Consider the following 13,949-nt stretch of genomic DNA (forward strand, 5'->3'; position numbering starts at 1 on the left):
TACACAACTCAATCCTTTAACATTATCTCCCCACCTTTTCGTAGTATTTGACCTCATAGTCCAATATGATCCCATTAGGGTGTTCAGGTTCTTGCCAGGATAAAGAAATGCTGTTTCTGGATGTCCGGTCTTTCTTAATTGTCATGACAGGTGATGGAGCTGTAAAGAGAGGATGGGAGGGGATGATGGGATGAGACAAATTAATTGGGTTGCAAAGGGCAGTAAAGAAAGGAACAAGCAAATGGAGTCTATCATTGTTCTAATCTTTGGCAGGAAAGCACAATTTCCATTTCAAAGGCTCTTGAGTATTAATCTGGCCCCATATCAAGCCTCAGCAGCTGGATTATAGCCCTGGTACCTACAGGCCTATGGAAAATGAGCTGAGATTTTCAGCTGCTGGTGGACTAGTGGCAAGTGAGCAGATGTTTTCAATCTGCTACTATAATGTAAGCAATGAAATATATTTGATATATTAAAAAAAGAACAAAACATCAGGACTACCTATTTGCTATAATGTTGCAAAGTTTTGAATGCCAGATTCTTCAGCTCATTGATAACATTTTCATATGCAATTCTGTACAAGGAATGGAATCCATTATGTTCAAGGAGTCCCACGATATCCATAGGTAATAATAATATTTAGTGTATTGTAAAATAGAGAGGATTTAGGACATAGTATACTAGATCTTGACATCTGACAAAAATCTTCCATGAATAAAACCATGTACCAGGAAACAGCAATCTCTGCTTTAACATTTTTATTTCTTTATATGTATATATTTCATTGAGGAAAAGAGTGTTCTTTTAATCACGACTTTCTGGATATATTTTCAGGTATCATATTGGATGGTGACTATATTTGTTATGTTTTGCTGGGCATTATCAAAAGTATAGAATATGAATCAAAAACCATCTGTCTGGATCAGATATCATAGGGTCGCCATCATTTCCAACAGAAGATTAAATGTGTTTTAAGTGATATCCTACTTTAAAATCCTTCCATTAAAAAGAAAAATGCATACTGTCTATCAATACACTTTTGGTTTCAAATCTCAATCTCAGTATGTTGGCCAACTGAAATATCTCACTGTGTGGTTCAGTGGCATTCTGCCCTAATGGGATGCAGCAAATAAGTTACAAACATGAAACAAACAAAAATCAATAATTCTTAGGCACATTAACTGTTGAATTGTTTTCATTGCTTAAAAGACTTATTTTTTATAGCTTTTTCTCAAATCAAGGACTATTTGAATCTGGTATATTTTTATTCCCTACAACAACTAACAATAGATGTTCCCTATATGTTTATTTGACGTTTCTGTGATTATCACTTGCTGACTTTTGCATCCAAACACTCATTTAAATTGTTCCTCTCTATAAATGACTTTCATTTTTATTATTCACTTTAAAATAGAGCTTTCCTCAGAGTTCCCTTTGTGGCTCGGTGGAAATGAATTCAACTAGTATCCATGAAGAGGCAGATTCAATCCCTGGCCTCTCTCAGTGGGTCAAGCATTGCCCTAAGCTGCGGTGTCGGCTGCAGACCTGGTTAAGATTCAGTATTGTTGTGGCTGTGGTGTAGACCAGCAATTGTAGCTGATTCAACCCCTGGCCTGGGAACTTCAATATGCCACAGTTGCAGCCCTTATAAAAGCAACCCCCCCAAAACTGAACTTTCATTAAGTTTGCCTTGTGACACTTTGGAATGTGTACACCTAAGTGAGGGATCTACTGCAATATAATTTTCATCCTCCTAGTTCTATTATTTGTAAGATCTTCTTATGAACTTTAGTTATTAAAGCCTTATTACTTTAATGGCCTGAGTATAATTACTTAATATTTTGCCAAGGAAAAATGTAGATGTTGCTTGTCTGATGAAAAAGTAAATTTATTTGCACATTTACATTTTGCTCCCATTAACAATTAATATCCTTTATGTCTATGTGGGTGACCAATTCACTCTGCTGTACACCTAAAACTAATACAACATTGGAAGTCCACTATACTCCAATAAAATTTTAAAAATGAACAAAAAGCCCAAAGAAACAAAAGAAAAAAAATACCAATGTAATCCTCTAATGGTATTTTACCCTTCATTAATATGGATATAATAACCCTTAATTAATATTTTTTTTATTTTTCATCCATTATTTTCTAGAATAATATGTGAAAAAAACACACCTTTTAAAGTGTGAAATTCTTGCAAATATAATAAAAATATTACTTGTTATTTTACTCTTTAAATTATACATAACATTTAAAAGCAAGTTCCAACTTAATGGGTATAAAAATAATGTGCCTTCCGTAGAAAAATACCCACAAAACACAATTACTATTGTTTCACATAAGTTTACATCATTTACCTTTTATGTTCACTTTTTTTCTAGTCAATATTATTGTTTTATATCCCCAGCTGGGCTTACAATAGCCCCAGCCCTCATCTGAGGCAGTTTGCTGCTCTGAAACTGATTCTAAGCAAAGTATAAATTATTTTGGTTATATTTAGTTGAGATTTTATAAACATATTCAACAGTTATAAACATATCAGTGAGCCAGATATAAATAACAGATATGTTAAATTTTTAAGAATTAATTTTTTTACTTACTCTAATACTTAGAAAAATCTATTTCTTATCCAATCATTAGCAGAATAATTTTAGCCTCAATGTCCTTGGAACCAAATTTTGTTTTTTGGCCAAAAATATGGAGACATTCCACCAATTTTCCTCCTAAAGTAAATCCATTAATAAAGTAACTTCTACTATATGTTACAGAACATTTCAAAGAAGCTGAATGTTGGAACACTTTCCTGGTAAACCCTCCTTATATTCATTTCATATCACTGTGAAAATAGTTTATTTTTTCTTAAATAATTAAAATACATTTTCAAAGAAGTTTTGAAAATCACCAGGTATAGCATCTCTCCTTAAAAAAGGAGAGAAGGGAGTAATTCATTTTCAAGAATTATTGAAATGAAGATTATATTAACTTTTAAATGGGAGCTTTCCAGCTTATTTTGGGGGATCTGCCTAAATTTTACTGCTTCTGCACTGAGCAAGACTTTATAACTGCTGAATTTCTTCAAAGGTCTTTGAGCAAGCTGCAGAGCCCTGTTGGACTGTAATAAATAGCCTTTTGTAATTCCACACTTACTTAAGTAGAGGCAATTGCTCGAAGCTTGTGCCATCTCTTAAGTTAAATGAACCTTTTCTGATTGCTGCTTTTAGGCCCCTGTTAAGTCATTTGTTCTGCTCTTTTAATACACGCCCCTTGTGTTGGCTGCATTTCAGCAGTTTCGACCCTGTGCACCAGCTGAAATCCTGTTACATTTAGGTAATGCTCATCAATATTTTAATATTGATAAATAATTAACAATAATTGTCTCTCTCTTCCCTAATAAATAATTTTAAGACATAATAAAACACACTGTAGGAAGAGACAAATTCCATGGGCACTCCACGGTATCCATGCTTTCTGAAAGGTTTTCTAGAACACTTTTTAATTCATATCTGGAAGTATAATACATCTGTACTTGCTCATGTGTTGTAATACAATTTGCAATATTAATGAGAAGAGGTGATATGTATTACTTTTTGGATTAGTTTTAAGGTATCAAACAATGATTTTTCAAAGCACGAATTTTCAAAATTCATAGAAATTCTTATTTTTCTGTATAAAAGAACATGATATTGCAATGTACACCATACAATACATTTGGTTTTATTCTCATTCCTCTGTTTTTTAGGTTTCTGATTTGAAAGAATGGTGGGTAAGAGTTACACATAATGGAAAAAAAAAAAAAATCCCAGGATTAGAATAATGCTCAGAAGAGTGGAAAAGGAGGAGGCACTATTTTCCTTGGCAAAATGCTGGTGTATAAGCCAAAATAGCAATTACTGGTGAACATTCCAACAGCTCAGGATTAAGAGTTTTACTCTGGTGACTCTTTTATATACCTTAAATGATATATTATTACAATGATTCTATTAAGGGGAAGAAGTTGATGACAAACTAGGCTGCTATGAAACGGGTACAGGAATTTACACAATTTTAGTAAACGAATAGTTTTGCAGGGAAAAAAAAAAGTGAAGAAACTGGTAAGATGAAAAATTTAACCAGTAGGAAGATAGTAAGTTTTAGTAAGTCAATGACTCTTTAAAATAATGTCTTGGTGTGTAAAATACATTTTTGTTGTGTTAGTATTTGAGAGGGAGCAAGTATTTGATCCTTAGCTTTTCCTATTCGAAGTACAACCAGATATATAACTTTTGGAAAACAAACAAACAAAAAATATGATATACTTGGCAAAGTGAAATTTATTTTTAACTATTTCTTAAAAGGATACAAATGTAAAAGAAAAACAGTGAAGGTTAGGGGGAACAAGAGGCTCATCAATCCAACAGTTAATCATTGTCTATAAAGTTTTTCTGAACTTACTCTGCACCACTGAAAAGTTCTGAACACTCTGAATACTGAAAAATATTTTAACCTCTGATGTTACAGTGAGTTTGCTCATGGCTCTTTCAATTCATTCTTTAAAATTTTTCTTAGTTCATGATATAGGACTTGGCAGATATTTTCACCCCATGTTATCTCGTAATCTGTGTTTTGTGAAAGCTGTTATCAAAAATGCCTTTTATTTTCTGTTCTAAGGAGACATAACTTTCTGGGAACCAAGTATTGAATTATTCTCTGAGTACTTTCTTCCCTATTTCCTGGCCACTGTAATGGCAGTCTCTCAAATCAGAGGCATGCAATGACTTGGGTTCCCATTGTGGCTCAGCAGTAACAAACCTGACTAGTATCCATGAGGACACGGGTTTGATCCCTGGCCTTGCTCAGTGGGTTAATTTGGTATTTCCCTGAGCTGTGGTGTAGGTCACAGACACTGCTCAAATCCCGCATTGCTGTGGCTGTGGCACAGGCTGGCAGCTGAAGCTCTGATTGGAGCCCTAGCCTGGGAACTTCCATATGCCACAGGTGCCCTAAAAAGACAATCACACACACACACACACAAAAGAGAGAAGACATGCAATGACTAGTTACTAGTTCATAAATGACCTTTAATAGTTAATAATTAAACCCCAGTTATTTATTTACAGAGGAAGAATGAGATTTTCTCACCTAATGCAATAATAGAAAAGCAGATTACAATAGGGAAGCAAAAATGTTAGGCTAAGAAATGTTTCTATGTAAAGAAATCTGATTAGAGATGGGGTTGTGCAGTTTACAATTTGTATTTGAATCACACAATATTTGTGCATGACAAATCTCCTGGCAGACGGATATGGAAGGGATTCATTATTTTAACTAAGGTGTTTTTAAGCTACATTTAGCCTTATTCTACAACTAAAATATGTCCCATCCTTAGAATCAGGAAGTCAAAACTTCAAAACTCAACTCCTTAAGGATCTGGTTTGGTTCGTTTGTTTTTATTAGGACTTTCCTCTTTCTGAGTTTGGGAATTTCTAATGAACCTCTGAGGTATCTCTGTGGTTTAGAGATTGGACAAGTTAAAGTAATAACAAAAAGGGCTCAGTATTTCTTTTTCTAAGTGAGCCAAAGCTTTTAAGAATTATCTCCATGGGAAAATATCATGTAGTAAATGGTTGAAAGATTTTTCCTTTGAATCAGGCATGCCTTTAAAAGCATTAGTTTCCTATTTTTTTGGTACCATTCATTACAATGCCCACCTAAGAACATTTCCTACTCACTTTTTTCAGAAGTGAACATTTCTATTAAATCCAGAAACACTCTTGAGCTTGCATGAGCGTAATCATTCATAGCTTAATGTTCTCCATCTCACCACCACTACTCTGATATCCCCAACCCGCTATTCTCCGGAATTTCCTGTTTTGGTCCCAGGACTCGCCATTTTTACAGCCTAACCGGTCTGAATTTCAGAGTTATACTTCTTTATATATTCTCCCTCACCAATAACACTACATACCAATCAGCTTCAACATCTGAAAGCTGATGAATTTTCTTTCTACCCAATTCTAGTTTTCTAGCCCTGCTTTAGTCCAAACCCTTACCACCTTTTACCTGCATTGGATTCTGCCCCTTTCATCTCAGTCTTTGCAGAACTTCCTTCAATTTTCTACACATTTTGATGATTTATCATTTTAGAAAGCAAATGAAATAGCAACCCTCTTTTCCTTCAAAATCTCATAATTTCCAACCAGTTTTCCTAAACTCATTAACTAAAAAATAAGCTTCGAAGGAAAGGTCTAGGAATCTATATTTTAAAGAATTTAATATCAGAAAACTCTTTAAATCACATATTTAGGAAATTCTGGACTACAGTAGGATAAGTAATTTGAAATTCTTTTACATTATTATTAAAGATTCTTCACTGGACTGCAACATACATACTAGTTTTATCATTTACTGCTCTCCTTTCAAAGTAAAATTTTAAAGATAATTCCTTTGGCTATCTGCCTACAATTGTACATGCTATATATTCACTGTCTGGAACACTCAGTCTCTTTACTTTTCCACCGGAAAAATCTCTTCTACTCATTATCCTTAGAAATCCATTGCTAATATAATTCCCCCATAAAGCTTTTTCTGGGTCCCTTAGGCAATAGCTAATCAGCTCCTTCCTCTGTTCTGATGTATAGTATAGTTGTTCTTTCTCTTATTATTTAGCCCATCACATTGTGTTGTAATTACATCATTTGCTTACCAGTATGTCTCCTACTAGATTATAAGTTCCTCAGAGTCTTTAGTGCCTAGCAGCATACCAACTTTGTTTAAGTCTAATTATGCAGTTTGCTTGGCTTTGCAATAAAACGTACAATATGTTTTGTGGCTAGTTCTTTTGAAACATAATCCCATTTAGCTCCTAATTTATTATTAGAATAATAAAATTCAAACAAAAATTAAAATTATAATATGTTAAACAGAGGTACTAAAGTCATATCATTTATTTTGTATAGTAAAGAGAAAAATAATTTTCTAAACCAAATCAATACGGCTGGGAGAAAAATATTCTAAAACATACACAAAAAATAAATTTCGAGCAGGATTTCTCCACCTGCATTTTGTTAATAGACTATATATAGAGGGGGGAAATTCTGGTGAAAATTTTAGGCTTCTCAGTTCTAAATTTCTAAAAGAACTCTAAGATTTTAATTATTGAATTTTGAAGACCTTGGTACTTTTAAAGAGTGGAGAATGAAGTTACAATTTATACTCTGGTTTCCATCTCAACATAGAGCAATAAAAGAGAAAAAACTCAGTAGTAATAGAAGGGTTCATTTCATAGATGTTTATTGCATGGATTTATCAAAAAAGATGCTGTTTTTCATTTTTTTAGTTGACCTTCATATTAATTTTTAACATTAATTTCTCCTTTAAATATCATTCAGTATCTTCATAGAATCAGACCAATCTTCAAATATTTTGCTTTGTTTTGTTTTGTCTTTTGTCTTTTTAGGGCTGCACTCGCGGCACACGGAGGTTCCCAGGTTAGGAGTCTAATTAGAGCTACAGCTGCCAGCCTACGCCAAAGCCACAGCAACGCCAGATCCGAGCCACATCTGTGGCCTACTCCACAGCTCACAGCAACGTGGATCCTTAACCCACTGAGCTAGGCCAGGGATCAAACCCTCAATCTCATGGTTCCCAGTCGGATTCGTTTCTGCTGCACCACGATGGGAACTCCCCTGAATATGTTGTTTTAAAAAAATCTAGTTCTTCTTGTATTTCTCCTTTACTCACACTACTAGCACACTCACAGCATTTCTGACACTTCTTCTGGTCACCAAATGTGTTGGTTTCCCAACACCAATCAATTCTGGTTTGGTTTCCTATAATTTAACTCAATTCTGACACTATCTACTTGGAGATAGTGTCACTTCCCACATGTTAAGGGCTGAGTCCCACAAGACCATTCCCCACCTCACATGCCAATCATAAGTAGAAGCTCCCCAGGCTACCCCCAACTTCTGTATAACTTTTCTACAAACTGGGTGTTCCCATGACCCTCTGTTTTGGTTCAATTAATTATCTAGAGTAGCTCACAGAACTTATGGAATCACTTACCAGTTTATTAAATAATATGATAAAGAATACAGAAGAACAGCCAGATGAAGAGATATAGGGCAAGGTCTGGGAGTGGTCCAAGTGCAGAAAGCATCTGTCTCTATGAAGTTGGGGTGTGTTTACTGACCTGGTAGATATCCTAACCCCATACTTTTGGGATTTCTTTTGTAGGCTTCATCATGTAGGCACGATAGTTTGTTAACTCCATTTTCAGCCCTTCTCCCTTATCAAGAGGATGCGGCAGGCTGAAAATTTCAGACTTCATTGGAACAAAAGACACATCTATCACCCAGGAAGTTACAAGGGCTATAGAGGCCTGGCATCAGGAACCGGGGTCAAAGGCGAAAGGACAAAAGATTATTCTACTCTTATCACTTAGGAAATTATGAGTTTTAGGGCTCTGTGCCAGGAACAGGATGCAGAGACCAATATATGTATATTTCCTATTATCTCACATATGTGATATGGCTTCGAAAATCTACAGGGGTAATCATAGGTTTCTAAATATAATGCTTCAATGTGAAAAAGGTTAATATTGATACACAGTTTTTTGTTTTTGTTTTTTTTTTTTGTCTTTTTGTATTTTCTAGGGCCACACCTGTGGCATATGGAGGTTCCCAGGCTAGGGGTCTAACGAGAGCTACAGCTGCCAGCCTACGCCAAAGCCACAGCAACATGGGATCCCAGCTGCATCTGCAACCTATACCACAGCTCACCACAATGCCAGATTCTTAACCCACTGAGCAAGGCCAGGGATCGAACCCGCAACCTCAAGGTTCCTAGTCAGATTCATTAACCACTGAACCACCATGAGAACTCCAATACATAGCTATATTTAAGCTCTTATTATCCACCTGGCATTGACAGATTATAAAATAAGAAATCATATAGGTAGGAAATATCAAAAATTAAAGAAATGTTTCTTTTATTACTAATTGTTTTTGAAAAAAATGCACAATACCAGCAGACCTATCATAAAATATTGAGATTCCTAGAGACATTACATACATTTTAGCTTTGCTATATTGTAGAAAAAAATAATGTCCCTTAGATTTTCTCCAATATTCTACAATATTCTTCTCTCTTCAAGTCCTTTGGAGGGCCATGAGTACAGTGAATACATTTGCAGTTTCAGAGTCTAGTGAGCTCTATTATGCACTGATATAAAAGGCAATGCAAATGGCAGGTGTTTACTCAACTAAATATTTGTGTATCTGTATGGTTAGCCTAATGTTCTTTCTTACATATTTAATATGATGCTTCTGAAGGGACTGGTTGTCTCTTAATAGGAGACCACTGAAATTCAGCTATATCTAGGGCATTCTTTTCATTCATCAGTTACACATGAACTTAAAATTCCTGGATAGACACACATGTAGTGTTGTATGCATTATTTTTAAATATGCACTATTCTTTACATTATTTCTGAAAATCTATACTTCATCCCTCTAAGTATTTGCCTGAGACTAAATTTAGAAAAATGCATTCCAGAGATAATATAAACAAGATACATGGAAAGAATAGAATCTTCCCTCCTAGAGAGCCAAAGTCGTTTGAGAAAATTCCTTACTTTTTAAGATTTCTAAATATCTTAAAATTTTCAGAAGATACAACTTGGCTTTGGGAGTAGCACTATGTCTTAATCCAGACTTTTTTCAAAGTTATCCTTGGACAAGTTTCCTAGTTACTATATTTAGAAAATTTACTTTAGTGGGATTTTAATATCCCAAGTTGCCACCCAATGTAGGATTGTTTTTAATAACATCCCCTGCTCTTTGTCTTAATTCAGTGACATCCACAAAATAGACAATAGACTTAGAAACTTCAAACCATAGAAATCAAAATTTAAATATGAAATATGAAATCTTGGGCAAAATCAAAGGATATACAACTTTTTAGTACAGACAAAATTATTTTAGAATCAATGGCTCCAAAGATTGAGAGGGACAGCAGTTGAATGTAGCTAACAGATACATGGTGGTGGGAAAGGGTGATGGTAGACAATCAAACGCATATGAATAAAGGGCTACTTTTAGAGGAAAGTTAACCACATTGAGTTTTTGCTTCATTTTAAAGAACTGCTGAGGTAATAGATATGTTCTGACTCACAGTCCTTTAGGGGTAGAGTTGCCACATTCTAGCACAGGATAAATGGTACTAAATCTGTACCCTGGTGTCTTTCTTTGTGGAACTTCTGACAAAGGGCCTACAGGCATGGACACATACAATTTCAGCACACCTTTAGAGCAAAAGGGATCTACCATTTACCCAGATTTTTCTTTATAGATAATGATAAGAAAACTAGTCTGAAGGACTACCATCTTGGTTCATGTGTTCAAGCAGAACATAAAGGAGGAAAAATTGCATTGTATTATGTATGTTATATCTAAAAACTAGACAAAATATATACTGGTCCTAAGGAAATTAAAATTTTATCCACAAACTATAACTATAGATGGAAAGAGGACACTGATATAAATATCCTATATTTTCATAGAGGTAGATATGTTTGTTAAAAGCCATTTAATTTTACTTACGATTTAATATAATTTAATGTATAAAATGTTACCTCATTTTAAAAAGAAGTGAAATATATCATTCGTATAATTAGATCTTAGTATGTCACACTATTAACTATATTTAAAAATTTTCCATATTCTTGATGCTCTAGCATCTGGAGCCTTGCTGATTTGGGAGAGGCTGCCTCTCCCAGGATTAGCCAGTTCTTAGAAATAGCAAAGACTGGAGTTCCTTTGTGGTACAGTGGGTTAAGGATATGATGTTATCACTGCAGGGGGCTTGGGTCACTGCTGTGGTGATGGTTTAATCCCTGGCCCAGGAACTTCCAAGTGCTGTAGGCTCAGGCAAAAATAAATAAAAAAATAAATAAAAATAAATAAATAAAGGCAAAGAATGGCCCAGGAGTATGCCTTTCATATTGCATACAAAGCAATCAACCCAATGCTTTTCCTATCTGGTTCTTATGTTCTAGGAGGCAATAATCCTCTGCCCTAATCATCCCAAGACCAGATACGAGACAACCAGAAAAAGTCATACCTCAGAGTCTACTGCTGAAATTATTCAGGCTAGCCAATCCTAAGTATACTTATCTTATTTTTCCTTGCCTTTCCTTTCTTACAATACCACAATAAAGACTCTTGCCCATGCTTTTCCCTTGCTCCTTTTGCCCCTGGTGCTTCTCTGTGTAGCCCTCCATGGTGTGACCTGCTGCCACCTCTTGAGAACTGTAAATAATAAATTACCTTGTCAATAGCCATCATTTCCTTAATCTTTTGGCCTCCTGTACATGAATAATAATTATAAAATAATAAAAACTACATTTTAAAGCACAGTAGTAGAATGTCATCTAGAAGTTTTTTCAGACAAGTAAAAGACCTCTTCCTGACAGACAGCTATTGAATAATCTAAGGAACACAGTCTTGTTGTAATTTTTTTTTGGTTTTACTTTCTTCAAACCCAGAGACCTCCATGATGCACTGTCTTTGATATTTAACCAATATTCAGGTTTAAAATCAACGTGTAGAAGTTTTAATAATAAAAATCTTAACCTATTAAGCTATTTGAGGGAGAGGTACTTCTGCAATTACAGGCTTTCTACTGTGTCTTTGCTCATTAACCCCAGTATTTAGTCATGTTACATCATTAATTAGATACTGGACACTAACTCATAAGCTGACACCCTTATGTGGATCTAATCCTAGTTGGTACCACTGAGGCCCAAGGTAAATAATGTTATTTGGTCTTTGCTGGATCTTTTCATTTTTACAAGTAAGAAAATAAAAGGAGATGGAAAAAATGATATCACAGTTGTGTCAGCCTAGAATTCTTCAAGGTTTCATATATAAACCCTCTTGTAACACAATTAGTTGAGGTTTATGTTGCAAGTAATAAATAGTAACTTTAACTGAGGTCCCAAAATTTGAAACACACACATACACGTGACTTTGTAGAAAATCAAGTGTAGCCCTACAATAACTTCACTCTCACTTATATATGTTTTTGGTTGAGTGAGAAATTGATTTACTCCTAAAGGAATGACAATTGTCCTCATAAGTATCACATACATGAGTGAGCAACCATCACTTTACTCTTCACTACTGTATGAATCATGAATTTTTATAGTGCGTTATCTTCCATAAATGTACACCATGGAAGTATATGTTGCATCTAAACAGCATTGATTCTGTATGTGGAAGCAGGAAAAACAAACATTGAGAAAACCTGCTTAGCTTAAGGCTTGTATATGCCTGGCAATTCTACCCTGCATGCAGCAGAGACTAACTAAAGCAGGGAAGGAGGTCCTTTTTAGAAATCACATAGCTTTCTTTAGGCAAGTAAAAGCCCAAACCTCCTGTAACAGGAAATCTGCAAAGTCTGATCAAACATTTGGAAATCAGATTTTCAAATTAGCTCAGAGCTATACAATTTACTTACATACAGAAATACTCATGGGCTGGAAAAAAAAAAAAAAGGGACAAGGGTGTATTCCAGAAAAGACAACATTTTTTAATGGGTCATTATATAGAATGTAAGATGTTTTGATGACCATAAAATCATCTTTCTGAGTAGCCCTATATCCATGTTATTTTGATGTTAGAAACTTATTTATAATATAGATATATTCTTAAAGAACACAATAGTCTTTATTTGTTAATTCAAAAGAAGTCATCTGAAAAAATTGAAAGTAATAGGAAAAAGAAAATACACATGACAATTACATGAATCCTAATATTTACTCTACATCTTCTCAAAAAATGCATCCCAAACACATGATCAATTAAAATTTAACTAATTAATTAACAAAAACCTGTGTTTATTATTTTTTTCTAGGCATGTTGTCTGTAAGATGCAGGTGGAGAAAATGCCAATCTGAGTGTGTTTGCATATTTATAAAAACAAAAAGCACACCAACAGAGTCTCCAAAAGCAATCATGCCTATAAATTTCTATTTTGGCTGTAACATTTGCATTGTTCATGCTGGCACTTACTAATACACTTCCCAACCTCTTTTTGTCCCAAGAAAATTCCCTCCTTCTTTGTCCCACATCACTTGATTAAGAAATGCAAACATTTAATTGCAATAAACAATATTATTTCCCACAAACAGATTTTTTTTAAAAAAAACCTGCAAGCAAAAAAATAAAGAGGAAATTACAGAGGCAGACTACCTGCTGCTTAATTTCCATGATGCCTGTGTCTGACCTCTTTAGTTCCAGGCACAGGATTAATTTATCTGAAGAATTTTTGTCAAATACGTTTTTAGCTAGCCATGAATTTTGGAGTAATGCTAATTCTCAAGTACATCCAAATAAGGAAAATGCATCAATACATATTTTTGGAATTATGTAAACTTCACATAATCAACCTTAGGATTTTGAGAGCTGGAGTGGATTTTTACATGCATCATAAAAATTTTAGCACATTAGAGAAAAATAGCCTTAAGTTGTTCCATTTTTGGACTGCATTAGAAAAGCAAAAAAGAAAATTATGCGGATACAAATATAGTAATAATTATTCCTTTTAAGGGTTTGGTTTTTAGTCCTGTATTTCTAATTTTCAATAGCCGACAAAAAATTGTCTATAGCCTACATAGAACAGTTCTCTGACAGTGCTGCATAAATGTCAGATTTTATAGGGGAGACATTATATTTTAAATAAGATGTGGAAAAATTCTAAATATTCATTCCCAAGCTTATGAATGGAACTTGTCACTTTGTGTTGAATTTTATTTATGAAAAACTAAATTCAATATAAAGGCTCAAATTAAAATTATATTAAAAATAAGTTAAAAAGCAATGATAAGTTCATCATCTTTACTTACTGAGTGGATGAAAATATTCTGAAACTGATTTACAATGACAGTTGCATCGATCAGTAAA

The 13,949-nt window shown here is 34.3% G+C and overlaps 1 protein-coding gene across 5 annotated transcripts in view; it reads right to left on the minus strand.

Annotated features, from left to right (window-relative positions):
* EPHA3 (EPH receptor A3) overlaps positions 1–13,949 on the minus strand; it is a 351,064-nt gene that overhangs the window by 77,234 nt on the left and 259,881 nt on the right. For all 5 annotated transcript variants that reach the window (XR_014822332.1, XR_014822333.1, XR_014822334.1 and 2 more), the window contains 1 exon segment: positions 35–159. Coding sequence is in view for 2 of the 5 variants with exons in the window: in XM_021068363.2 (XP_020924022.1) it covers positions 35–159 (125 nt within the window). In the remaining 3 variants the exon portion in view is untranslated.

This window comes from Sus scrofa, chromosome 13 (assembly GCF_054392235.1).
Source record: "Sus scrofa isolate SSC_HxYL_T2T_F1_AM1 chromosome 13, Sscrofa_HxYL_maternal_Yorkshire_Landrace_v2.0, whole genome shotgun sequence".
NCBI classification, from domain to species: Eukaryota; Metazoa; Chordata; class Mammalia; order Artiodactyla; family Suidae; genus Sus; species Sus scrofa.